Source organism: Candoia aspera, chromosome 3 (assembly GCF_035149785.1).
Source record: "Candoia aspera isolate rCanAsp1 chromosome 3, rCanAsp1.hap2, whole genome shotgun sequence".
Lineage (NCBI taxonomy): Eukaryota > Metazoa > Chordata > Lepidosauria > Squamata > Boidae > Candoia > Candoia aspera.
The window spans coordinates 1,161,337-1,185,538 of record NC_086155.1 but is presented as its reverse complement, the minus strand read 5'-3'; the positions used below and the strand labels follow the sequence as shown (position 1 = coordinate 1,185,538).

Here is a 24,202-nt window from a genome sequence, read left to right as displayed (position 1 = left end):
TACTTGTGGATGGTTCGGACAGACCTGTGAAGCAACTGTCTGACAAGCTTTGATGCAGAAGTGCATTAGTGATGTCCCTGTGTGAATGCTCTGCGCTACTGAACTAACTTCATAATCTTTTGATACTATTTTTTGCCTGTTGTACCCAGCGACAGAACTGAGTTTTAGTAACAAAGAGAGAACAGATGCTTTTTGCTTCAGAGAACGATTCAGAGATAAAAATGGTGGGTTCAAGACTCTAGGAGATACACGTCCTTAAGGAGGTTTGATGCTATATGTCAAAGCCCTTAAGTACGTCCTGTAAATTGACATGCCAGTGGTGAGACACACAAGGTTTTTTTGGATACCGAACAATCGCTCACAATTTATCCTTGGTGTTTTAAACTATAGCCCTGGGGGATGAAATAAATTTATTTGCAGACAGCAGGTTTGAAATCAAGCAGAAATTCTGCTCTTAGTTCATCTCGGAAAGGCGAACTGGGATGAGGGAAGGACCGATTCGTCTCTGTCAACTTCGGCCTCAGGCCCAGGCTTGGCTACCAACACACAGACAGGCACAGGGAGGAAACAAGCAGGCTCCGTGTGGCTGTTACTGGGCAGAACATTCCCAGTTTACCCACCAGCTGTTTGGAACCTGCCCTATTCTGGCAGCGAGAGAGAAGGCCCTCTGATGGGTGCTGATGCTGACGCTGACGGATGTGCTGAAGTTCCAGCCTCTGCTAATTGAAACTATCATTGGAGCGTCATCTCTTGTTCACATCGTGGCTCAGCTTCAGCAGGAGAGCTGCCCAGTCCACTAACTCTGATCCTAGAGCTTTTATCCACTGCGTGTTTCCCCCCTTTGCTGTCAGGGCTCTAACTTCAGTCAAACACGAACTGCTTAGCGTTCTCTTCAGACCCCCTTCTCAGAATTCCACGCAGAGCTCCTGATGGAAGGAGCCCTTCTCTGGCTGCGTCACAACAGCCTCTCTTGCACCCTGCCCCAGTGGGGGGTTCTGCGCAAGAGAATTCTGTCAGGACTTCATGTTTTGCCTTCTGATATTTTGGAGAAGCTTCAGCAATTGCCTGCAAATGCACCTTCCTCCAGGACTGCAGGCCAAGGCTCTGATTCCAGTTTAACTGAACTGATGCAGGATGAGCCCAGCGCTAAAAGCCGGAGGTAGCCGCAAAACTCCTGACAAGCTATCAATGGCGATTATCATCCCAGACTCAGCTTCTCAGGGCTGTGGGAACAGAAGATGCCACATTTTCTCCCCTTCAAGGCTGTCACTAGCAAGTCCTCTATCATTTATGTTCTTCCACGTGAATGGCAAATCCAAGTTAATCTTTTGACAAATGACGCTATGCTCAGGCTGCTGTAGTGCCCAGAAAAACCTTGGAAAGAGGAACAACCAAGGCCGCAGAGCTGCTTACACAGAGGAAATATTTCTAGCTAAATTTACTTCGGGTCTGCTTTTGTTTTTTTAAAGGGAGGTACTTTGCAGAGATCAGCATTCTGTAGTTCAAGCTCAGATCAACAAAAGCAGACACGAAACGCATCTCTCTCTGGACTGCACTGAAGGCCCAGACAGAAACGCCTAGTTTAACTGCCTTAAATACAATTACTGTTCCCAAGATGCATTTTCATAAACACAAGTTGACACACTCTACTCAGAGTACCAAAATATTCATAATGCTGCATGTTCAAATGAGCCAGGCCAAAGAAAATATTCATATACAGACCTTGTTCTCAAATCGGTTCTTTTTCACCCTGCCTTCTCATCCAGCCTTTCTTCATTCTTGGCCAATACAACATTTCTAAACAGATTTTTTTTTTACCGTGTTTATCAGTAACTAGGAAAGGCAGCAGGCTGACATCAGACAGATGGAATTTGGTACATTTGCTAAATGTCTACTGCCTTGCAGGCAATTTTAACACAGCTTTTCCACCTTTTCCACAGCAACTCCAGGTCAGCTCAAGATAACATACACACAGAACTCCCAGCTGCCCTCTAACATGGCAGGTAAACTGTTGTAGAGACTGCACTGATAAGCTCTTTTGGAATAAGGTCCAGAAAAATTTCTGGCCTGCTAACCTGGATAGAGGGATAGCTGTGACAAAATATTTGGTCTTCAATTCCTGAAGGAGAGAAAACCTTCCAAAGAGGGCTAACAGATGGCTCCAACTGGTCTAAAGCACACAACAGGGGGTGTATCTCAGCCCACCTCACTTTTCCCTGCTCGTTCCAAACAATACGCCCATCAGCAGCCTGAATTATTCTTCCCCGTCCCGCCTGCCTGTGCACTCTACCTGGAGGTGGTGCATTTTAGCCTCTGCCCTTTATCTCTAGAGCATCCCTTTTAGAAAGGCAGGTCTTGCCCCGTCAAGCCCGAGACATTCTGTTGGCTGTAAGGCCAGTGAGAACGCAACAGGAATCCAAACGAAGGAAGAGCCTATCACATGCTTGGGGGCAGCATGGGCAGGGACAGGAAACCGATCATTCAAGAAGGATATCTGTGTTGTCATGTCCGAGCAGCCCGAGGAGTGAGTGCACGGCATTCAGCTCCACCAGAAGATGGTACAGGTCTGGCATGGTCGCAATTACATGCATCTCTTGAATGATGTCATTGAGATCCAGCTCCGACTCCATGAATCTGCAGATAGATGAGCAAAATTCAGCAGGACCCAAAGGATCTTACCTCTCCCCAGAGACTAAGCTGGCTGCTTCCCGGAACAGGCCCCTGGGAATAGAGGGTTCCGAGTAATGCGTATCCTATCTTTCACAAGCAGCCTTCCCAAGCTGAAGGCCTTTGGAGAGATGGACTTTGAACCCCACAGGTATCATGAATTCTGCAGAGAGCTCCAGCCACTGAGGTCCATGTATATGGCAAGTCCACCGGTTGAGGAAGCCTACCTTAGGCTGATAGACCAGCTACAACCCTGCCTGGACAGAGATAGCTGTGCAAGAGACCTTCATCTGGTCTTAATCCCATGAAAGGTAAAAGGTCCCCTGTGCAAGCACTGAGCCATGTCTGACCCTTTGGGGGAATGCCGCTTTCACGATGTTTTCTTGGCAGACTATAGCAGGGTGATTTGCCATTGCCTTCCCCAGTCATCACCTTCCCCAGCAAGCTGGGTGCTCATTTTCCCGACCTCGGAAGGATGGGAGGCTGAGTTGACCTGAGCTGGCTGCCCGAGAGAGAATCCAGATTCTGCTGGGATCGAACTCGGGTCGTGGGGAGAGCTTTGGTTGCAATACTGCCGCCTACCCCTCTGTGCCACATGAGGCTCCTCCATAATCCCATAGCTGCTGCTTTACACTGAGCCACATCTGTTCCCCGTACTACGAGTACCAACAGCCAGTGGCCTTCCTTTTCCAGCCTTAATTGGAGACGCTGCCAAGAGAAGACCACTTGGCTAGGCTGGATCATAACAGGTGTCTGAGCTTTCTTCGCTGTACTGCTCCCTCCAGAACCACCTTTTTGCTGTTTTGTGTTTTGTTGCCACGACCAAGAAGAAAAGAGAAGCATGTGTCTCAACCATCCTCACGATCAGATCCAGACACCTACCAGCTCATATTCATCCCAGAGGTCTCCAGATCCCAACTCCAGGGTACGTGTTTGCACGGCCTTGGCTCTCCCCTCCCCTAGTCCCTGTACTTTATAACCATAACTTAATCATTTATTAAACTTGTATGCTGACCAACTGTCAACAACTCTGGGTTTTATTTAGTTGATTTAGAATTGCTAGCCAGAGAAGAAAGCACACATGGAGGGGCCGGCCCTTTTCAAAACTGGACCTTGAGGACTGTGCCAAGTCCAGAGCAAAACATCAGCAGAACAGCTATGTCAGGAACTGAGCTACCGATCTTCATCAAGAAGCTGCTGCTGATGCCAGATCAGGGTGTCAAGGGCACCACATATTCTTTTAGCTCCAAATTGCAGGGGGGGGGGGCTCTTCATGGGATGATTCAATACAGTCAAACCAAATTTGAGGTTTGCTGAAGATATCTCTATCTTCATCTATAAACAAATGAAACATAGATTTAAAAAACAGCCCAAAAATGATACAACCATAGAATCCTAGAGCTAAAAGAGGCCCATGAGGTCATGAAGTCTAACCTCCTGCTCGGGGAGGAATCCAGGTTAAAGCCTCCCAGACAGGTGGCTGTCCAGACCCTGCTTGAACACATCCAGGATATGGGAGCCCATCACATTCCGGAGTGATAACAGCGCTCACAAAAGAGTCGCTTAAACCCAATTCTATATTTCCACGGGCACCCTTGACCAGTGAAGCCATGAACTAGGACAGCTCTTTCACTGTCTGGTCCACAGGGCTACTCCAAGCCTCTTCAGAACAAGGGGGAAGAGACACTGCCATGCCAAAGGGGGAGGTGCTTTCGTCTTGGCGACACATCACAAATTTTATCTGTCGTCCTCTTGCCTTATCCCGAAGGGGGTGAGGGGGAGCCAACCCGGTTATGTTCTTTTCAGGTTGGCCCTTACAAGCCCCACTTTTCCATCTAGGCTGGAGCTGAGGATGCAAAACGAGACTAAGACTGGAAGTTTTCAATAACCCACGCCTTCCCTCCCCATTTCTGCAAGTACCAAGAGAAGCACAATGTTGGTACCAGGCAGTTTTGCTCAACTTTCCCTCTCCACTCATAAAGTTGCTAAGTTCCTACTACACTTCATTCTCTTGTTTCAGCCCACACCTCTAATCTGTGCAAGGACGTTTTGAATTTTCTGTCTCTTTTAGCTATCCTACTCATTCTGGTATCAACTGAAAACCTTCTAAAATCTCCTTCTACCTCTTCATCCAAGTCCATAAAAATATCGAGGCGTACAGAACCCAGGGCTGAACCTTGTGGCACCCCACTTGATACTTCACTCCACTCTGATGTGCAGCCATTTAGAGTACACACACAAACACTGTATGTATCCCCTAAATTTTCCATCCAACCCACATAGTTTACAGCCCACTCCACTGATGTAGAATGTTCTGTTAGATATTTTCCTGAAATCAAGATATATTGAATCTACATCATCCCCATAACTATGAATAACTGTGAATAAAGTTACAGACTGGGCATGCTACGGATCCGGTCAGCCAGGGAGTGTCGGATGGCGGGGACTAGAAGGCGGGCCTTCTCTGCCAGAGTGCCTGCCCTCTGGGATATTCTCTGCTCAGAGATCAGGATGTCCCCGACCCCGTTGGCCTTTCGTAAGGCCGTGAAGACCTGGTTATGTGCCCAGGCCTGGGGCCCCGAGCGCGGTAATGGTCCCATTTCCTGGTTGTATTAACGTCTTACATTGTTTACTTGGCAGCCCCGTGTATTTATTTTGTATTGTAACCGTTTTAATTGAAATTGTTTAACTGTTTGATGGTTTTTATTGTTGTAAGCCACCCAGAGTCACTTGCTGAGATGGGCGGCTACAGAAATTGAATAAATAAATAAATACAGGTTTAAAAAGAAAGATGAAATTGGGTTAGACTGGCAAGACTGGTTGTTTACAAACCCTTTTCTTTGCCAACTGTTCTAGAATCAGTGTTGGACCTATCTGTAGCTCTTCAGAACCTCAAGTCCAGCAGCGTCATTTCCAGAAGTCAGACAGGCCTCCTTGTTTAAGTTGTGAATTAGTGTTCAAATTCACACAAAACAAACACTGAGACTTATTTTGTGTTATTTCTGTCACAACATCTAAAAGGGCCTGGCTGAAATTCAGGAGGAGACATAATTCAACTGGAGGTGACGATGGGAAATTTGGCACAGACTGCTTGCAATCTGCCAGATGTAAGGAAAGGTGAAGCAAGGAATGGATGCCTAGCAGCACATCCTGCCATCTTCTGCCTCTTCTCAGGTGGCACCAAAGACAACCCGGGTGGCCGGCTGGGGGAAAGGTGATCTCGGCTTCCCTCAGGCTCTGGGAGGGTGGAAGAGGAAGGACCTGCAGAGCGTAATTTTGCTGCAGACGGCCTCAGAAACCTTCAGTCTGATGAACGGTCACGGCAGCTGTGGAGCAGGGAGCTGTCAATCCACACGCCCAGGACTGACTCCAGGAAGTAAAGGAACAGCGAGGAAACAAGGAAACTGCTCTTGCATCTGAGCAAGCACCACTTAACTAAATCTCCAGCAGAGCAGCAACCTCCCCCCACCGAGCTTGGCTTGGCCTGTTGCCTGAAGGTCCCTGAATGCGATGTGCAACCGCACTTTGCGAGCCATCAGGTACAGCTGAAAGGGCTGTTTGGCCAACGTGGCAGTCCTGGGCACATTGTAAAAAGAATGAAAAATGGAGTTGGTGAGCAGGCAGCTGGCAGGCAGGCAGGTCCACACCTGCCAAGGAAGGTACACCAAAAGCCATTCCCATCCGCCTGCTAGGTGGAGAGTGTGCTGAACATGCAGGTGGCCAAAACATGTAAGCTGGAGAAGGAAAAATCTGGGGAAAGGCTAAAACTTAGAGACTAACCTACAAACAGGGAAATCCCCAGGGCAAAACTCACTTGCTGCCTTAGGCAGTCGACACCTAGGCTTGGTTCCCCTGACTCCGTAATGCAGTGTAATAGTTCTGGCCCTACCTCGCAGGGGAGCTGTCAGGATTGTGACAAGACTGCGGAAGCATCAAGGCTGCAGAATGCCCCCAGGGGTTACATTAATGCTGCTTCTGTAGGAAAGGGAAATAAAAGAAACTAAAGAATTGAAAGGCAGAATCAGAAGAGGATAAGCCATAACATTCTTAAGCCAAGGAAGGCACAGGTTTTTCAGCAAGAGCGGATCCTCAAGGGCTGAAAGTGAGGCAGCACCAGGGAGAGGCGGGGAGGAGGTGGGGAATCTTGCAAGAGAACTAGAAAGGGCTTGTGCACATCCAGGCAAAAAAGAAAGACTTTTTGTAACCCTCTTCCGGTGGGAGGGTAAACAACCTGGCTCAGTGTATCCCATACTGTGTCTGAACTATTTTTGAAACGCTTGTGCTTGTAATCCTTGCATCCATTATTTCAAAAAACAAACAAACCTGAAGTCTTTAAACACAGACTTCAGTGTGGAGGAGAATTTGCAAATACATAAAAGGAAGAGCAGGAACCAGACCTCCATCTGGAGAAGAACTTACTTTTACAAGCTGAACCAAGACTTTGGACCAGAACAGACGGCAGGGCACCAAAGGACTGCTAAGACAATGGAGGCACACACCTTTGGGCTCACAAAGCGTCCAGTCATGGCCTGCTCCGAGAGCCCTTTCAGAACTGGGAATCTCCACGTTCAGGTAAAAGGAAAAGTAACACAGAAGCCATCCTGGGCATCCGCACAGATCCCTGCGGGAGAGCCCCATGGCCGTCACAGGCGCAAGGACGAATGTCACTACATCTGTCTCTGAAAGGGGAGGGGGCAATATTCGATCCCTGCCTGTGGAGCCTGAAGCGAGGGAGGGATCTTATTCCCCGGTGCTTCAAAGAGCAGGACTAAGAGGATTACAACAAGAAGAATGCAGGTTCAGGCCAGACATCAGAGGGGACCTCCCGAGTGTGTGAACTGGGACATGAAGTGGTCAGTTCTCCTTCATGAGAGGTCTTTAAACAGAAGAGAAACTCTGGTGGATCCTGAACTAACCTCCAGGGGGTTGGACTAGAGTACCTCCAAGATCCTTCCCAACTCTATGATTCTCAGATCCTGGGATCCTAGCTCACAGCATCAGGATCAATGAAAAGAAAAAAAAAACACCTTTTTCCCAGAGTGGAGCCAGCTTCTGCCATGCTGTTTTCTGCTTCGTTATTGCCACCTGCATGAACTTCAAAGCAAACCATGGTGCTATTTGCCAACAGTACTGGTGATTTATATCTGGCAAGATTAGACCGCAGGTCTAGTTCAGGAGCGGAGAGCAAAGCCTCGCTTAGACAGACCTGCCCTGAATTACATCTTGCCACGTTCCCAGGAGGACAACAGAGCGGCCCTACCGTTCTAACGTCAGAATGACATGACCTGCAGAGGATCTGGGCTGAGTAAAATCCAGCGTGCCCAGTTCTCCAAAGCCCCCACCGGAACGAGAATCCTGGCTCTGGATCGAGCACAGTGTAAACTGCCGGAGTCTCCAAGGGGGAACAAAATTCTGGAGCAGATGCCTGAATTGCTACCTCCCCCTTCCTGAAGAACGTCTTCCGCAGTGGAAAGCCGATTCCATCTTCCTTCACGGCACGAAGCCCGGTTGCCTGACCTTTCAGGCCTGGAGAAAAAGACAAAGTCCAACCAAACTTACTTCTCTGGATTGTCTGGGAATTTGATCCGGAGTTCCTGGTTCTTGTAAGACCTCTTCTCAAAAGTGAGGATCATCTTCTTCACCGAGCTTTCATCCAGAGGCTCCTCCTACCCCAAGACATACTCAGTCAAGGGCAAGGTCCCTACCTCCTCCAGCACCCGCAAACCCAGCTTGGACACTTCCTTTCCGTTCAACCAAAGCAGCTTCCTTTGAACAGACAAATGACGCCTTCCATCCCAAACCAAATAATTGGGGGGGGGGGGGAGCCCCAGCTTTGTCTACTTGGGCAAGGTAGGTCCCATTCCACATTACTATTTCCCTGCAGGCACCAGCCATCAAAAAGGTTGCCCAGCTTCCAACTTCTCACGGACTTTATTCCTTTCAGCTGAGGGGAGGGGGAAGGGGGGACAGCAAGAGAGCACAGCACAAAACACTGCGCTGGCAGCTCTGGTCTGTCGTGTGCCCCCTCCTCCGCCCCCCCCCCAACAGGCACATGGACTGCACCACTCGATCCATCTTCCAGGAGGACATTCAGATCCAGGAACGTTCCGCCTCCTGTAACGAGCCTGCAGTTATATCGAGTGGGGGGGGGAGGCAGAGGGATACTTTTACAAAATCCTTCCTGCTCCCTACCTCCCCAGTCCCATGCACTCTGCCAAGATAACACTTATTTGTTGCATTTCAGTGCTGAAATGGCCCATTTCATTTTCAAAAGATGGACCGTGAAGAGACGCGGGCTTTGTCTTAAGGTAAATGGTACTTCTCCAGAGCAGGGTTCCTCCACCAGGGTTCCGTGGCACCCTCGGGTTTCGCGAGAGGTCCCTAGGGGTTCCCTGGGAGATCACGATTTATTTAAAAAATTATTTCAAATTCGGGCCACTTTACATTAATGAGGTAAGTTTCTTTATTTTTAGTTTAAGAACATTGTTAATGCATAAATACAGGCCTACCCATGAAGCAAATATAATAATTTTGTAACTTCTGGCCTGTATTTGACCCTGGATGTGCAGGGGTTCCCCGAGGCCTGAAAAATATTTCAAGGGTTCCTTCAGGGTCAAAAGGTTGGGGAATTCTGGGAGATGAAGTCCAACATCTTCAAGTGGCCAAGGTGGAGAAACCTGCCATAAAGTGTCATTCATCAAAGAGGAAGCACTGCTAAGCTCGACTTTCATCCCATCTTGCCCAGGTATGAGAGAGGCTCCGCTGCCACAGTCAGTGGGGATCCCCACAGCGTGGGAGTTGGGAGGCAAGGATCTGCTGGGGCCCAAGGTGAAGAGGCGCCTTCTCCAAAATGGAGCAGGTCAAATTCGCCCTTCAGAGCCAGAAGGGAATGAAAGGCTGGCTTCTGCCAACAGCCAGGACCAGAAACATACCTCTTCCTCCTCCTCGTCTCCCTTTTCAATTATGTGAAGCAGCTTCTTTCTCTCATCTTCTGCCTCCTCCGCAGCAGGGGGCTCTTCTTCCCGATAGCGGCCACGCTCCCGAGAACCGGCTTGCTTGTGGCGCACTTTAAAATCCTCCTCCTCATCTTCGCGTGTTCTTTTTGTTCCCCTGTTTGGCTTTAAGAAGAAAAAAATTCAAGCCGTCAGCAAAGAAGAGCAGTCCACCCTTGCCTCTTGCGGGCCCGAAACTAAAACCACCACCGGGGTGGCTGCCGGAGTCAGCCTCAACCACCTCCCTTGCTCAGGTCACAGCAGCAAGAGAAACAGTGGCGGAATTTTGCTCATTTTGCTCAGAATTTTTCGGAACAGGGATGGGGAACAACTCCAGTGGTCCTTGCCATCTCTTTCATGCCCGTCTGGTCTGAGCCATACGGAGACCAGGGAATGCTGGCAGGGACCTCTGGAGGGACAGCACCCATCCCATGCCAGGGCAAGGGGCCACGCTGCCACTCCCCGGACGTGAAAAGAGCCGCCTCCAAGGTGTCCCCCTTGGGGATCTCTCCTTCCTCCATCCCTCCCTTCTTTCCGCCCTTGCTGAGAAGAGGCCAGGGCAGCACGGGTTGCAATGCCAACTGTAGGATAACTGGGGGAAAATATCCCAGCCGCCTGGAAATGCAGCTTTGCCTTCAAGGTGAAGACTGCGGTGCCCCTGGCCCGCAAGAGGAGCGCCCCCACCACCTCTAATCTATGGTGTCGAGGATGTCCATGAGGAGGGGGGCCTCAAGCAGAGCCGCCCACTCGAAAAACTGGCACAGGTCTCCTCGTGAGGAGACAAGGAAAGAACAACACATGCCCAAGATAACCACAGGTGCGAAGGAGGCGTCCCCTGCTCTCAGCTTCCTCCCAAATTTCCCTGGGTTGTTTCAGCCACTCTTCCTGCCAGAAAGAGACCGGATGCAATAAGCGAGTGGGAGGATCCAAGATCTCACAAAGGGACTGCAAATGGGCGGATGTAAGAAAAAGTTATTGGTTTTTCTTCACCAGCTAATTAAGGGGGGGGGGGAATCCCAGCGAAGAGAATTCCCCCAGGCCTATCTTTGGGTGCAGAGAAAACGTATTTTGCACACTTCAGATGGCCACCCCGAAGTTACAAAATGGTTGCAAAGATTTGCCTTTGACGGCTTCTCAAGGCCACGTGCACCTCCAGCTGCTGCTTGCTGCATCCCCCCCTTCATTTTTTCTTTTTAATTAAAAAGGCTGCAAGACTACAGCTGTAATGAAGGGCTTAGGGGAGCACACAGTTTGGTTAGACACAAAGTAATGTACCATAGAGGAGCTTGTACCACCAGAACCGCTGCGAAATTGAGATTCCCCTACAACGCCGGCCCATATCCTCAGAGCCCGCAATCAGCGCCTTTATTGGCAGTGGCAATCAGCTTGGACCGCCACTGAGAGCGCGTGGGAGGGGCACCATCCTCCCTAATATGCAATAACAGAGTCATTATGACCAATTATGAAAGAGCGCAGAGTGTAAGTATTAATGCTGCCCACACATTTGCACCTGAACGCCAGGGAATTCCTAGGCAGAGGCGATGAAATTCAGAGTTGTAAGACGCGTTCCCTCCCTCCCTCCCTCCCATCTACTTGCCAAGTGCCAAAAATAAAAATCACAAAAGAAAACAATAATGCAAGAAAACCACGTATCAATCTGTGTGGCACCGGGATCAACATTCACCTCTCACATATTGACGCATATTGATGCAGCATCCTGGCACAGTGCCCGAGGGAAGAGCCAAGTCTTCAGGGCCAAAGGGTCAGAGCCATCTAGAACTGGGGGGGGGGGCATGCTGCTCCACAGCAGGGGTGCAGAGGCAGAAGGCCTGCTTCTGGGGCCCTCCCAGATGGCACTGCTTAATAGATGGGACCTGAAGTGTGCCAACCGCAAATAGCCAGGCCCCGCTTCATGACGGGCATTATAGGTTATAACTAGCACTCTGCATTCCACCAGAGACACTGCCAGTAACCAAGGTTTTGTCTTGCAGAATAGTGGTGTTATCGGACGTACTGAGGTACACTCATAACTAACCACAGTGCTGCGCAACTGACCAGCTGCAGTCTCCGAGTGGCCTTCAGGGCAGCCTCACATACAGCCCATTTCAGTAATCCAACCAAGTTGGGGGGGGGGGAGCAGTAAAAATGCTTAGTACGTGTTCCATCTCTATGGAACTCCTTGCCCCAGAAATTTGAATGAAATTGTTCTGGCGTGCCTTGATGGCCCTGAGCTAGATGCCAAGTAGGGTGTTGTCATCAGTTTTTCACGAAAGTTCGTAGAATATTATGATTTTATGATCTCGGATTCTATGCAAACTGCTGGGAATCCACACAGAGTCAGAGGTGTATCAACGTTACAATAAAAATAAGTAATAAATGATGCTCCCATCGCCCTTCGACCTTGCCTTGAACACTGCCCACAGACAGCCACCCTAACAAGGAACACTTTGCTCGTGCAAAACACGTGGGGCTGCCAACCTTTAATCTCAGGACCAAATTAGTCCACTGCGGGGCGGGAGCCTTCTGATTGGCTTTGTCGCCACCCTCCCTTTGGTAGCCTGCACTGAGGTTTGGCGAGTCTCATCTCATTTAGCCACTACTCTGAGAGCATGGAGCCCCTTCATCTCCAGCAGGCTGAGCTGCAATTCAAGCTGAGCATCAAAGCACCTGGCGCCTGGCGCACCAGCCACTGGGCAGCCAACTAGCCAAGGGGAAGGGGCCACCGCGTCAAGCCTGAGACACCCACTCAGCTTCCAAGGGAGCCCCAGGCAACTGTTTCCACCGATCTCTGAGGGCACACGCTCTACCAAAACCACCGCACAAGCAACCGCTACCCTAAACTTCAAGCTATTACACGACTCTCAATGCCCTTTTCTACTCACAGCAGGAAGCGTGTGTAACCCTAGGACCTTCCTCTAATTTCTAGGGAACAGCTAGTGAGAGCGACACTCTCTGCCACTACACAACCTGCCCTTGCATTTTGTGGCATGAAACCACTATTTAGCCATTTCTCTTGTCCTTTCGGGGCAGCACGTTGATGGTGCCCCCCCAAACACCACCGAATGAGGACACTCTGGCCCCGTCTATGAGGGACCTGATGTGAGCCGCAAAGATAAGCTTGCTTTGGACAGGTTTCTGAGTCCCACCCTGCATCCTGAATAAAAATAGCTCGCTCTAATCGTAATTTGCATGCCGGTAATGCTGTATATCACCCTTGGGGCAGAAAGGTGATTTACCGATACTGCCATAAATAGGTAAAGAGCCACGGCGTCTGGAAGGTGCCCTCCGCGGGATTGCTTGTGGTGCTGCCCAGCCTCTGGAACCTTCCTTTCAAACAGCTCCTTCCAGCAAAAGAACACATCCTCAAGCTCTGGCAAACTCCAGCTTCATCGGCAACTCAACGGGGTTGGAACTGGGAGGAGCAGAGCGAAAAGTATCTTGGGCACGAAGTAATGCACCTGGCTTAATTTTATTTAAAAAATTGCCTGTTTTGCCTAGTGCAAAAGCAAATAAACCTGGTTACTATGGTCCTGCGAAATCATTTGTTAAAAGAAGATGAAATGCACCTTCCTACATGAAAGGGCTTTTTTGCACGAGGGTTCCAGCAGACGAATCTAGCTGAAAAGAGCCTTCAAAGAGAGCTACCAATTTAGACGACTTCAGGAAGCAGCCCCAACTCAGAGGCAATCTCCGATCTCTTCCCAGCACGCTTTTAATCTTTTTGGTGACACCTGAATTAAAACAGCCTCCTCCCAGCCCTGTATTGTCTAGTGCCTCTCAAAAGTAGTAATCAGCATTAGGTAAAGCAGTTTCTAAAACAGGAAATTAAGCTTCTGGCTAGCATGCTGAGAGGGGAATTCGCAGGCCCTACACATGGAGGGCATTTTGTGCAGCTACGATGAGCACAGATGGGGAAGCCCCCGCCCTGTCCTTTGCAAGGGATGCTCCCTGGGAGACGGGCAAGGACGGCGGGATGCTGATGCATTTCCAGGTGGGACCGAAAGTGCCGGCCACTCAGAAACATCCGGCAGGCCTGGCCATGATGTGTGGAGGGAGGAAGGTGCCTTCCCTGCTCAGTAATGCTGGCTTTGGGGGCATGTCATGGGAAGAAGGTTCCAACGAGTGCAAGATCTGACCTACAGAATTCGTTGCTCAAGACAGCCACCTATTTGCTAGCTTTGAAAGAGAGACAAAACGTAAAAGGTCAAGCATCAGCTGCAAGGAGAACATGGGACACTGATGTTTAGAAGCATTATGCCACCCAGCTCCAGCTGTGGAAGGAGGAACGTCTGGCAACAGGAGTGACCTTGATGCCCTGTTGTGCGTGGAACACCTGTTTGGCCACTGTGGGAAGCCATGTGAAAGCAGCTGAGGCTCTTACACACTTTGCTCAGAACCCACCTCCGTAACCAGGACAGAAATGAGGGCAGGAGCAAGGAGGCCACACACGGCCAGGAAGGAAGGCAGCCAAGATGCGGGAGAGCCCCACGGCAGACCACAGGTACTCAGCCTAGGCCCTTGTGGCCCAGCATTCACAAAGGCCAGCGTGACCCCACAAGGACACCAGGGTCAGGCACTGTTCAGCACCATCCCTCTCTACCAGCAGCAGGCCAAGACATTACAGGAGGTGGGCAGGGACGAGATTTTCACACAGCACTTTATATAAACAATTTCAAAGAAAAGTTATGTTAAACCCGCCCTTGCCCACTCCCTCTCCCCCTCTCTCGCCACGGCCCGCAGGCATCAGGCAGACATTCTGTTCCGAAACCAAGAGTGGCAACCAGGAACCAGCTGACTGCAGACACACCGGTCAGCTTAAGGCATCGTGGCGGCTGCTCCGCTCTCCCCTCCCGAGACAGACTGGAAGAGAAACCCTTGAACTAGGTAGTTTGGCTATGACCCCCTACTCCAGTGTTTCTCAGCCTTGGCAACTTTAAGCTGGGTGGACTTCAAAGCTGGCTGGGGAATTCTGGGAGTTGAAGTCCACCCAGCTTAAAGTTGCCAAGGCTGAGAAACACTGCCCTAATCCCTGGACATCATCAGAAATCAGGCCTAGGAGGGCTGGGTGCAGCTTTTCTGGGCAAGGCAGCAGCAGTATTTAATCATCAGCTCAGACCATCTGCACCTGCTTTCTCTGCCATTGCAAAGTTTATGGATTCTTGCATTCTCCAGGCAGCACCAGGTGCGGCACTCGTTGTTATTGTGTTCTCTGCTGCTGCAGACAGCAGCATCCCCCTCCCTCTCCCCCTCCCGATCAATGTTCAGCACTGAATTAAGAGGCAGGTTGCCCAGCCCAGCCCAAGCCAAGCCTGGCACCGAGGGAACTTGGCTGTTTGATTAAGCGGAGCATAGATTAAATGTTTAGAGAAGACAGATCCAAGAGAATCAGGAAGGAAATGCAATTAGTCAGGTTGGTCCAGGCAGGGAAGGAACTCCGTAACAACACGGCCGGCTGGCCTGTCAGACGCCTGGCCAAAGGCGGGAGGCGGCCGGAGTGCTCGATGAGACGGTCCCCAAGCAGCCTCTCCTTGGCTGCAGATCCCAAGGTGCACCTGGGTTCCCTAAGGAATGTCAGGAGATATATTCTGCATTGTGTGCCTTAATTAATTGAACAATTAATAATAAAAATTTTTTTTTTTAAAAAGGAGATGAAGCTGCAGAAGCAACACAGGGAGCACCGTGGGAGGAAGACCAGGAGTGAAGTGACGGAGCATGGGTAAGAGATGTGGTGGAGCCCACACTATGGTGACAAGGCCAAAAAAGGCATTCACACGCCACCACCCTTTTTGCACCAGTGACCTTATTTAAGTCCATGTGATGCCTGCCAGGGAGGCAAGCGAGATCTACCACCCGGCCACTGGGACACGTTTGCTGAGCGTTTTGAAGACAGAGCCCTCCCAATGCCCCTTACTTCTCTACGGGGTCTCAGGTGGGGCTAGGGCTGCATCTTGTATTGTGACCTGGGATTCTTTTCTGCTTGGGTCCTGATGAAGAGGAAAGGGGTTTGGCAGGGGCTTAGAGCCTTGCCCTTCCTGGCTCCTTCAGGTGGCCTGTTGGAGTCACTGAATCCTTAGGGGAAGGCACTATGCCAAATGCATTTTAGGTCCAGGGCAACAAGATGACATTCAGAAGTGGTTCAGGCAGACACCTCCCTCGTTCACTGGAGTGTAAAAAGAGGGAGGCCGTTCAGCAAAACCCAACTTGCAAGATTCTGTTACTGCAGCTCAGGGTTCCTCAACCAGGGTTCCATGGCACTGTCAGGCTCCACAAGAGGTCACTAGGGGTTCCTGGGAGATCACGATTTATTTAAAAAATTATTTCAAATTTGGGAAACTTCACATTAAAGAGGTCAGTTTCATTCTTTATTTTCAGTTTAAGAACACTACTAATGCATTTGGCCTACCCATGAAACGAATACAATAATTTTGTAACTTCTGGCCTCTATTGGAGCCTGAATGGGCAGGAGTTCCCTGAGGCCTGAGAAATATTTCAAGGGCTCCTCCAGGGTCAAAAGAATGAGAAAGGCTGCTGTAGCTAATCTCAGTAAAAGTAGTTTTAGCCTTCCTGCGTTGATTTCTTGGTCTGCTCTACCTAATGAGGCTGACAACCCTCCTCTGAAGAGGCCTTCCCTAAAATGGGTGGGACCGCTGCCCTGTCTCAATTCTTCCAGAAGACTGCAGAGAAGATGGGTTGGCTTGGCTACAAGGCGTCTTACAGCAAGCAGATTGTCTGGACCCCTTTCAGTTGCATTCAGGCCTGGCTATCTGACTGAAATGGCATTTGTGGCTCTGGGGATAACCTCTGTCCAGACCTGGAGGAGGGACTTCCGCCCCTCTTCACCCGACCTGACCCCGCAGCAGCATTCAGTCCCATCAAATGTGGTATCTTTCTGGATCACGTGTGAGGGTTTGCGATGGGAGGCACTGTCTGAGGGTGGTTCTACTCCTTCCTAAGCAGGTGACTCCAGCTGGCGATCATGGAGAAGAAGTAGTCAGTTCCACAGTGTCCTCTTGGGGGAACCCATAGGGATTGATTCTCTCCTTCTTTAATATCTACATGAGATCTCTGGGAGAGGTTACCCATCAAGGCATAGTGGACTACGATCAGTAGTTGTTGATACCAATTATACTTGCAAGACCATGTCTTTTAGGAAGACCTGACCCATCCGGTACCTGTATCTCAGTTGGAAAAGCTGAATGTCCCTATATACAAGATAGGAGTTGGGGCCTGGAGGCAATGGTTTTCATTGGGGGCCCTCACCATCAAACTCCAGATATATCGCCTTCAAATTGACAATGGGGGAAAAAACAGCTAAAATTAAGACTTTTCAGAAGATCATCTGCCACACGTCAGAGTGAAAGAATGGCAAATCTAGCAGAAATCACCAAGCCTCCACCCAGCCCTGTCCATCAACCATACGCAGAGCCTCACTTCAAAGCCTGTCCTGCAGAAACACCAAGTGGGAGTGACCAGCCACAGAATCAGATGCCCGAGATCAGTGTTTCTCAACCTTGGCTGGGGAATTCTGAGAGTTGAAGTTCACACATCTTGAAGTGGCCAAGGTTGAGAAACACTGCCCTAGATCAATGTCCAATGGAGAGGCTTTAAGAGGAGCTCAAAGGCAATGAAGCAGAGACGCAGGCAGCTGTTATGAAAGGAAGGCTGCCTCCCCCCTTCCAGGTTATGACCCACGGGGGAGAGGCTGAAGGGGCTTGAAACATGCCCGAATAAATGCAATCCGCCCCCGCCCCCAACTCCTCTCCCTGCAGGAGTGTTTCATTTCCAAAGCTGGCAGAAAAAAATTATGAGGAAAATCAATTTTCTTCTTCCACACAAATGGCCAAAAAAAATACGACTGTGATGAAATACAGTGCAGTGTTACATTTTATAATGTCTTCCGTGCCACATGCAAATTATATCAAAAGTACTTAGAATTAAATGAGAGGGCAATCAATAATAGCAACCCCCCCAAAAAAACTAAAGAAACAATGACAGGAGGAAAAATGAGTGTTTCCCCTTGGGTTTAGAAGTAAAACAAAGCGCTGGCCTGAGGGGCTGAGTGCAGGAGGACAGCAGGGGGTTAGGGTTAGGACAGAGGTGGGGAGAGAAATGGGGCAAATGACCGCAGCTGCCTTCAGGGACTTTGACCCAGGAAGGCAGATGCAGAAGGGGGGAACCGCACAGAGGAAGCAGGCAAGGACGTTGCACGTCCCAGACTTTGAGCAAAAGCAGCCTGCAGCAAAAGAACCAGGTGAGAGAAACCGCACCACCGCTTGGCCCGAGCACAGGAATCCTCCATCCTGAACTGGAAGATTCTGCGGAAATCAATGCAGCCTCCCCTCCCTTAAGCCAGAACGTCTCGCCGCCCCCCCCCCCGCCCCCGTAACGATGCTGGCTAAGGCCCTAACCGGTTCGGGGCCTTCTCCTGAAATGTGGATGACGGATAGGCCTTTTCGAGCATGAAACTCCAGGCCGCAAGTGAATAAATGGATCAGAACGCCGTTATAAAAACATCAGTTGAATTTAGGAAGTCTGCCTTCAGCTGCCGAGAGGAGATTTTTGGAGCAGGAGGGAGGGAAATCAACCGTTTGCCACGGCTCTCCAGAAAAGGGCTCCCGGGGCAGGTGGGGAGGTAGGTGACCGAGACGCCCCCTTCCAGGGGAATGCCATACTACAGAGCCTGAATCACGGCATTCTCGCAGAAGTCCCCAGCGCTAGGACCACAAACGGCTGTTCTCGCGGGAGAGAGGCTTATTTGGAAAACTGCAAAGAGAGGGTGTCACATACCACATGAGGCCCTGTTTGTTTAACCACAGCTTGCTAAATAGACTGTAACAGGCTGGGTTTGCTAAAGACACTAAGCCATAAAACGTGGCTGGCTGGGGAATTCTGGGAGTTGAAGTCCCCACATCTTCAAGTGGCCACAGCTGAGAAACACTGCCATAAAACATGGTTTAAATGACACCGACTGGTTCGCCCCACAGGGTAAGCCAACACCAGGATGTGTGAACCCTCTCAGCGTCCTCACAAGGATCCAACATCCACAGGCTCTGCTTCTACTTCTGTGCTCTGAACAATCTCCACACCTGAGTTTTTACGAAGTGGGAGAGGAAAGAGGAAGGTGGCCCACTTGGCACCACTGGAGGGGGCGAGACTCTTTCCTCACACTCCATTCAGACGGCGGGTGCTGCCGAACAGTACAACGAGCGCATCCCAGTCAAACCCCTGGAAGGAAAACTTCAGAGCAATCGTGAATATCAGCATCATACTAAAGGCTTCCATCAGAGACAGCAATTTCTCCTGCAACTCTTAAAAAATCCCAAGAAGATCCTTTGGATTCTGAACTTGATGAATTTTGTGGCGCAGAACCCTTTTTAAATTTATCTCAACAAATTGTCAAGAGGCAATTATAAAAATTACCTCATCTTTGCTACACTGCATGACACAAATGGCAATTTTTCCAAACTGCATTGCCAGGAATCTCTACATTTTGGTGAAAATGCCCCATTAATCAGCACTTCTGTTCCAAAGTCGCCATAAAGGCAGCTGGTCTGGATGGTCCGAGAAGGCGACTGGTCAGTTTCATGGGGAATCAGCTTGCAAGGAAACTGGGGAAACCACCGAACGGTCTTCCACAATGATTCTGGCAGTGGACTTGCTGTCTCTATTCCCCTCATGGATATAAATTGGTGCAACATAATCAATTAATTCTGTTCTCATTTGGTTTTAGAAAATACCAGAAGGCTCAAGTACAGCTCCCACTGGATCCATGGTGGCATTTCAAATGTGGAAAATTGGCGAAAAAAGCCAAAAGGCTTTGAAGAACTCTACAAAATGGATAAATTGATCATTGTGTATTAGTTACATTAATATTTTTTTTCCTAATAGATTGCCCTTATAAGTACAAATATCATATTTGCAATAGGGAATATGGATATTTAAAATGCCTGTATTTCAAGAAGTGAATACATAAATATTCACACATAATTAGCATTATGGAGGGGGGGTACTTCTAGATATGTTCTTGAGTATCTTGGAGGGACCAGGCCACAATGCTTAAAGAAGGAAAACGAAAAGCAATAGCGTGAGGGAAGAGAACAGAGGAGGCCCCAAAGACTCATGTTCTAAATTAGTAATTGATTTTTATGTATCAACTAGGAAAAAAATTACATGCCACTATATTTTAGCTTAACTTGCTTCCTTCATAACAAGAATTACAATTATTACAAATAATTAGAACTAACAGTACATAAAACAAATACATTGGTGCAGCAGTTAAGGCGATCCTCACAGTGTTATTGCTGGGATTAAATCAGAGAGACCCCCACACACCCTGCCTTAAGCTCCAGAGAAAAGGGGGGCTAAAAGGGCACCAAAAAGGCAAACAGAATGTGATTTCAAACAGAGATGTATGGAAGCAGGGAGTTATTTGAACAAGCCCAAATATGTATAATCAAATATATCCCCCACATCCTCTACCACTTCCATTTTCAAGACCGTAGAAGATTAACTAGAGCAGGCTGAAATAACAGATAGACTGAGGGGGTGCTATACATCTTCATTTCATTAAAGCATTTGATAAACTTCCCCGTGGCATTCTGGTTAGCAAGCTAGTTCGTTGTAGGCTGGACAGCACGACAATTTAGTGGATTCATAGCCAGCTGAAAAAGAGCCCCAAGGCTGGATCAGGCCATTGGCCCATCTAGTCCAGCCTTCTGCGTCCAGCTGGATGCCTTCCGGCTGCTCTCCAGCCAGGGCCAGAGAGCCGGAGGCCCCTTCCCTTGCCTCCACCCAGCAGCCAGGACTGAGGATCTGCCACCTGGGATTCAGGAGGTATCAAACAGCCACCAGCATTAGTAGCCAGGAGTAAGAGCCTGATTCTCCATGATCTGTCCAGGGCCCTTCTCAAACCACCCAAGCTGGCTGCCATTATTGCAACAACTGGCAGGTAAATTCAGTGAAGCTTCGCATTGCGGACCCTGAATTTCAATGGCTGACTCAAGCTCTGTGAAAGGAGAAAAACACTCCCTATATTTTCTAATTTTTATATAGTTAGAAACCCCTGGTCCAGAGAGCTTGATTTGTCATCCACTCTGACAAGCATCCCGTTACTTACGGGACCACCTTTCCCCAGGAGGGTCTACACTGCCTGTCCCATTAGATCCAGCAGAAGAGGCACGCTCCGGGTCCCATCTGCAAGAGTGCGCCATCTACCGGGACCCAGAAGGAGGGCCTTTTCTGCCACGGTGCCCGCCCTTTGGAACATCATTCCCCCCACCCCCAATCAAACATGACCCAACCCTGCTGGCCTTTTGCAAGGCATTGAAAACTTGGCTTTGCCATCAAGCCTGGGGCCCTGATAGTGCGGGCGAGCCTGCTTTTGAGTTATATTGACTGTGAGGTGTTTGATTATTCTCAGCTGCTATTTTATGCTGTGTTATGTTATTTATGTTTTCAATTTTTGGTTGTGTTTTTACTCTGCTTTAATTGTTAGCCATCCAGAGTCATGTAGACGAGATGGGCAGCCATATAAATTTATGAAACAAAATAATTATGTTACTTTGCTTGCGTGCTTCTGAATTCTGCTGATTACTATCCTTGGTGATCCTAGGCACAAGTCAGATTACAAGCAACTCTGCAAGCTGCTTTGTATCTGGCTCCTACTTCCAGCTTAATGCCCTGCCTCTGTTCTTCATTCCTTCACTGTTACCTGTTCCTGGCTTTCCACCATTGGCTCCACTAGCAGATGCTGTGGCCTTTTGCTCCTTGGGGTGTTACTTATCCCCATACTCTTAGTTCCTTTGGAATTCAAGAATCTGTAAAAGTTTTGGTTTCTTTGGCAAGCCACAGGCCTCACATTGCCCAGGCCTCATGGAAAACCCTGGGTGGAAGGTTAGAAAATGGGGGAGAGTGTATGGTCTTCTGTAAGGAAGGAAGGTTTGTCTGAAGAAGCTAAGACATCTGTCATCTTCTACTGGTTTTGTCATGTGGTAACCTAAGACAAAGCTGAATGCTGAGAGAACTGATCTCTTAAGAAGCGTGGCAAAAAAGGGTGGAATCAGGTCAAGAATGAATGGGAACTGAACGAAGGTGGACTGAATGCAAGAGCGAGCACTCGATATGAAAGAAGCACATTGAGCAGCTTGGCCTCATAAAGAATGAATGAGGATTGAACTGCAAAACAAAAATATGAAAAACATTCACTATCATTCTGGAATCTAGGAAGCACCAGGAAACCCTTGCTAGCAGCAAGGGCAGTTCAGCAGTGGCCCCAATGACCCAGGGAAGCTCCCCTTTGCTGGATATATTTAAGCAGATGCTGAACAGCCCCCCCCATGCTTAAATGGGCTCTACCGAGTGAATGATCCCATGACTTATTCTGTGAATTCAATTTTCTGTATTGAATCGCTACTACAGCACTAACCCTTTTGATTCGGAAGGGATAATAATCTTAAAATGCAATTATTAAAAGCTAAGAACAAAATCCAACTCAAACAAAAGACTCAGAAACCCATTCAACAAGCCTACCAAGTCCATAATCACATGCGTGTGTACAAGAAGGCGGATTCGCCTGCTGGAAAAGGAGCCGGGCATCTCTTTCTTGCCCTCCCCACCCAGCACAGGGTGAAACTGGGGGGCAGGAGATACCACTCTGCTCCATGAGGCGGCTGGGGAAAACGGAGGGCCTTTTACTCCTTTATGCCTGTCATCCCCTGCAAGAGAGCAAGCCTGGAAAGAAATCTGGATGGAGGTACCAACTAAGGCAACGGTTTCTGTTCGAGGTCTGACACCCTTTTGCCTGGTCCCTGCAAATTCCACGTCAGCAGGCTAGGAAGGGTCCTAAAACCTATGAAAATGAGCCACTAATTACCTCTTGCCTGACTCTTTCAGATGGGTGGACTTCAACTCCCAGGACACCCCAGCCAGCTGGGAGTTGAGGTTCACCCATCTGCAAGCGGCCAAGCTTGAGAAACACTGCTCTGGACCAACTGCTGAGCTAAAAAGGGGATGGGCAAGAGGAGCAGGGGGGCGGGGGTGAGGGAGAACGTGGCCCCCGCCTTCTTCGTGACCCCCTGCCTGCCTGTGCCCTCCTAGCAAAGGTTTGTTTGTTTATTTATTTAATTTCCACAGCTGCCCTTCTCAGCAAGTGACTCTGGGCGGCTTACAATCATAAAAACCATAGAACGGTTAAAATAATTAAAAACAGTTAGTACAAAATACATTTATATGGTCGCCAAGTAAACAATGCATGGGTGTTAGTACAGCCAAGAAACGGGGCCCTTGACACACTTGGGGGCCCGTGTGCATTTCAGTTGAGGGGGGGACGGGGGGCCACAATTTCCCCCTCCCCAAGGCAAAGGTGTATTTTCCAGGCTGAAGCGAATGGATGCACCCCCCACGCCGCTTGGATGCTCCCTTATGACCGGGGGGGGGCGGGGCAGTCCCTGGCCGACCTTCTAAGTCAGGTTGGACCTGGTTGGCAGTGGATGGGAGACCACCAGGGAATCCCAGGCCCCGAACGCCCAGAGTTGGGCGGCTGAGAAAAGGACCCGGTCCACCTGGGGAGGCCCACGAGGCCCAGCCCGCCCCCCCACCTCTCCTGGCGGGGAGTTCCACCCATGCCTCACCGGATCCTGAGCCGCTCCCATTGGACTACAGCTCCCATACGCCCCGCGCGCTCGGTGAGCAGCCCGCCGGCCGGGGGCTCGCAAGCGGCCCCGCTCCGGGGCATCCGGCGGGGGATGATGGGAGCGGCAGCCCAGGAGACCCCCCCACCCGCCTCACCTGGTAGCTGAGCAACTCCCCCACGTCCATGGCCGCCGATCCCGCGCCGCCGAGCGTCGCAAGAGGTCGCGGGGCCTGCCGTAAAGCGCCACGCGGCGACCAGGGAGACGGCCGGGCTAGACCCTCCGCCGTAAAGCGCGCCGCCGCCCCCGCCGCCGTAAAGCGCCGCGGGGAGCGGCGAGGACCGTAAATTCCGCAAAAGGGCGCAGCGGGCGACGCCGCGGGGATCATGGGAGTTGTAGTCTCCCCAATTGCCTGGCGACACCCGATTGCCAAGGGCAGCTGCTGAACCAGCTGGTGATTGATAGGTCCTATCGCCGTTCTTTGTGCACCACCCCGAGTACGCATATGTCACGAATACGCACAGTGGGGATGCGACGTTGCAGCCGAGCAGGAAGGGGCAGTCGAGAGCCCCCGCATCGGCTGAGTCCGCCCGCCCCGGCCTGACGGAAGACTGCCAGGCTAAAAGGCGACCCCGGCCCCGCCTGGATCTGACCGGCCGGGCCCTCCTTCCCTACAGCCAGGGCAGGAAGCGGTGGACGCCCCAGCCTGGTTCACGCACACACACGCGCGCGCGCCCGCCCGCCCCTTCTCCCAAAGATCAGGCAGCAGGCAGACATCCACGAACTGATCTCCTGGGCTGGGAAGGAGGCCAGGTTTAACCGATGGCCCGGTCAGTGAGTTTGGCCCGCTGTCAGAACTTGCTCTGGGTTTGCGCAAGGAAGTCCTGTGCTCCCAGGGCCCAACCATCTGGCGAT

At 50.1% G+C, this 24,202-nt stretch overlaps 1 protein-coding gene across 1 annotated transcript in view; it reads right to left on the bottom strand.

The window, feature by feature from the left end:
• The window catches only part of CTNNBL1 (catenin beta like 1), an 81,255-nt gene extending 57,695 nt beyond the window's left edge, over positions 1-23,560 (bottom strand). Inside the window, exons 1-4 of the mRNA XM_063296842.1 lie at positions 23,445-23,560; positions 9,600-9,785; positions 8,227-8,333; positions 2,495-2,634 (exon numbers count right to left, since the gene is read on the bottom strand). Coding sequence (XP_063152912.1) covers positions 2,495-2,634; positions 8,227-8,333; positions 9,600-9,785; positions 23,445-23,474 — 463 coding nt within the window. The 5' untranslated portion in view covers positions 23,475-23,560. The remainder of the gene's footprint in view (positions 1-2,494; positions 2,635-8,226; positions 8,334-9,599; positions 9,786-23,444) is intronic.
• Between the last annotated feature and the right edge of the window lie 642 nt (positions 23,561-24,202).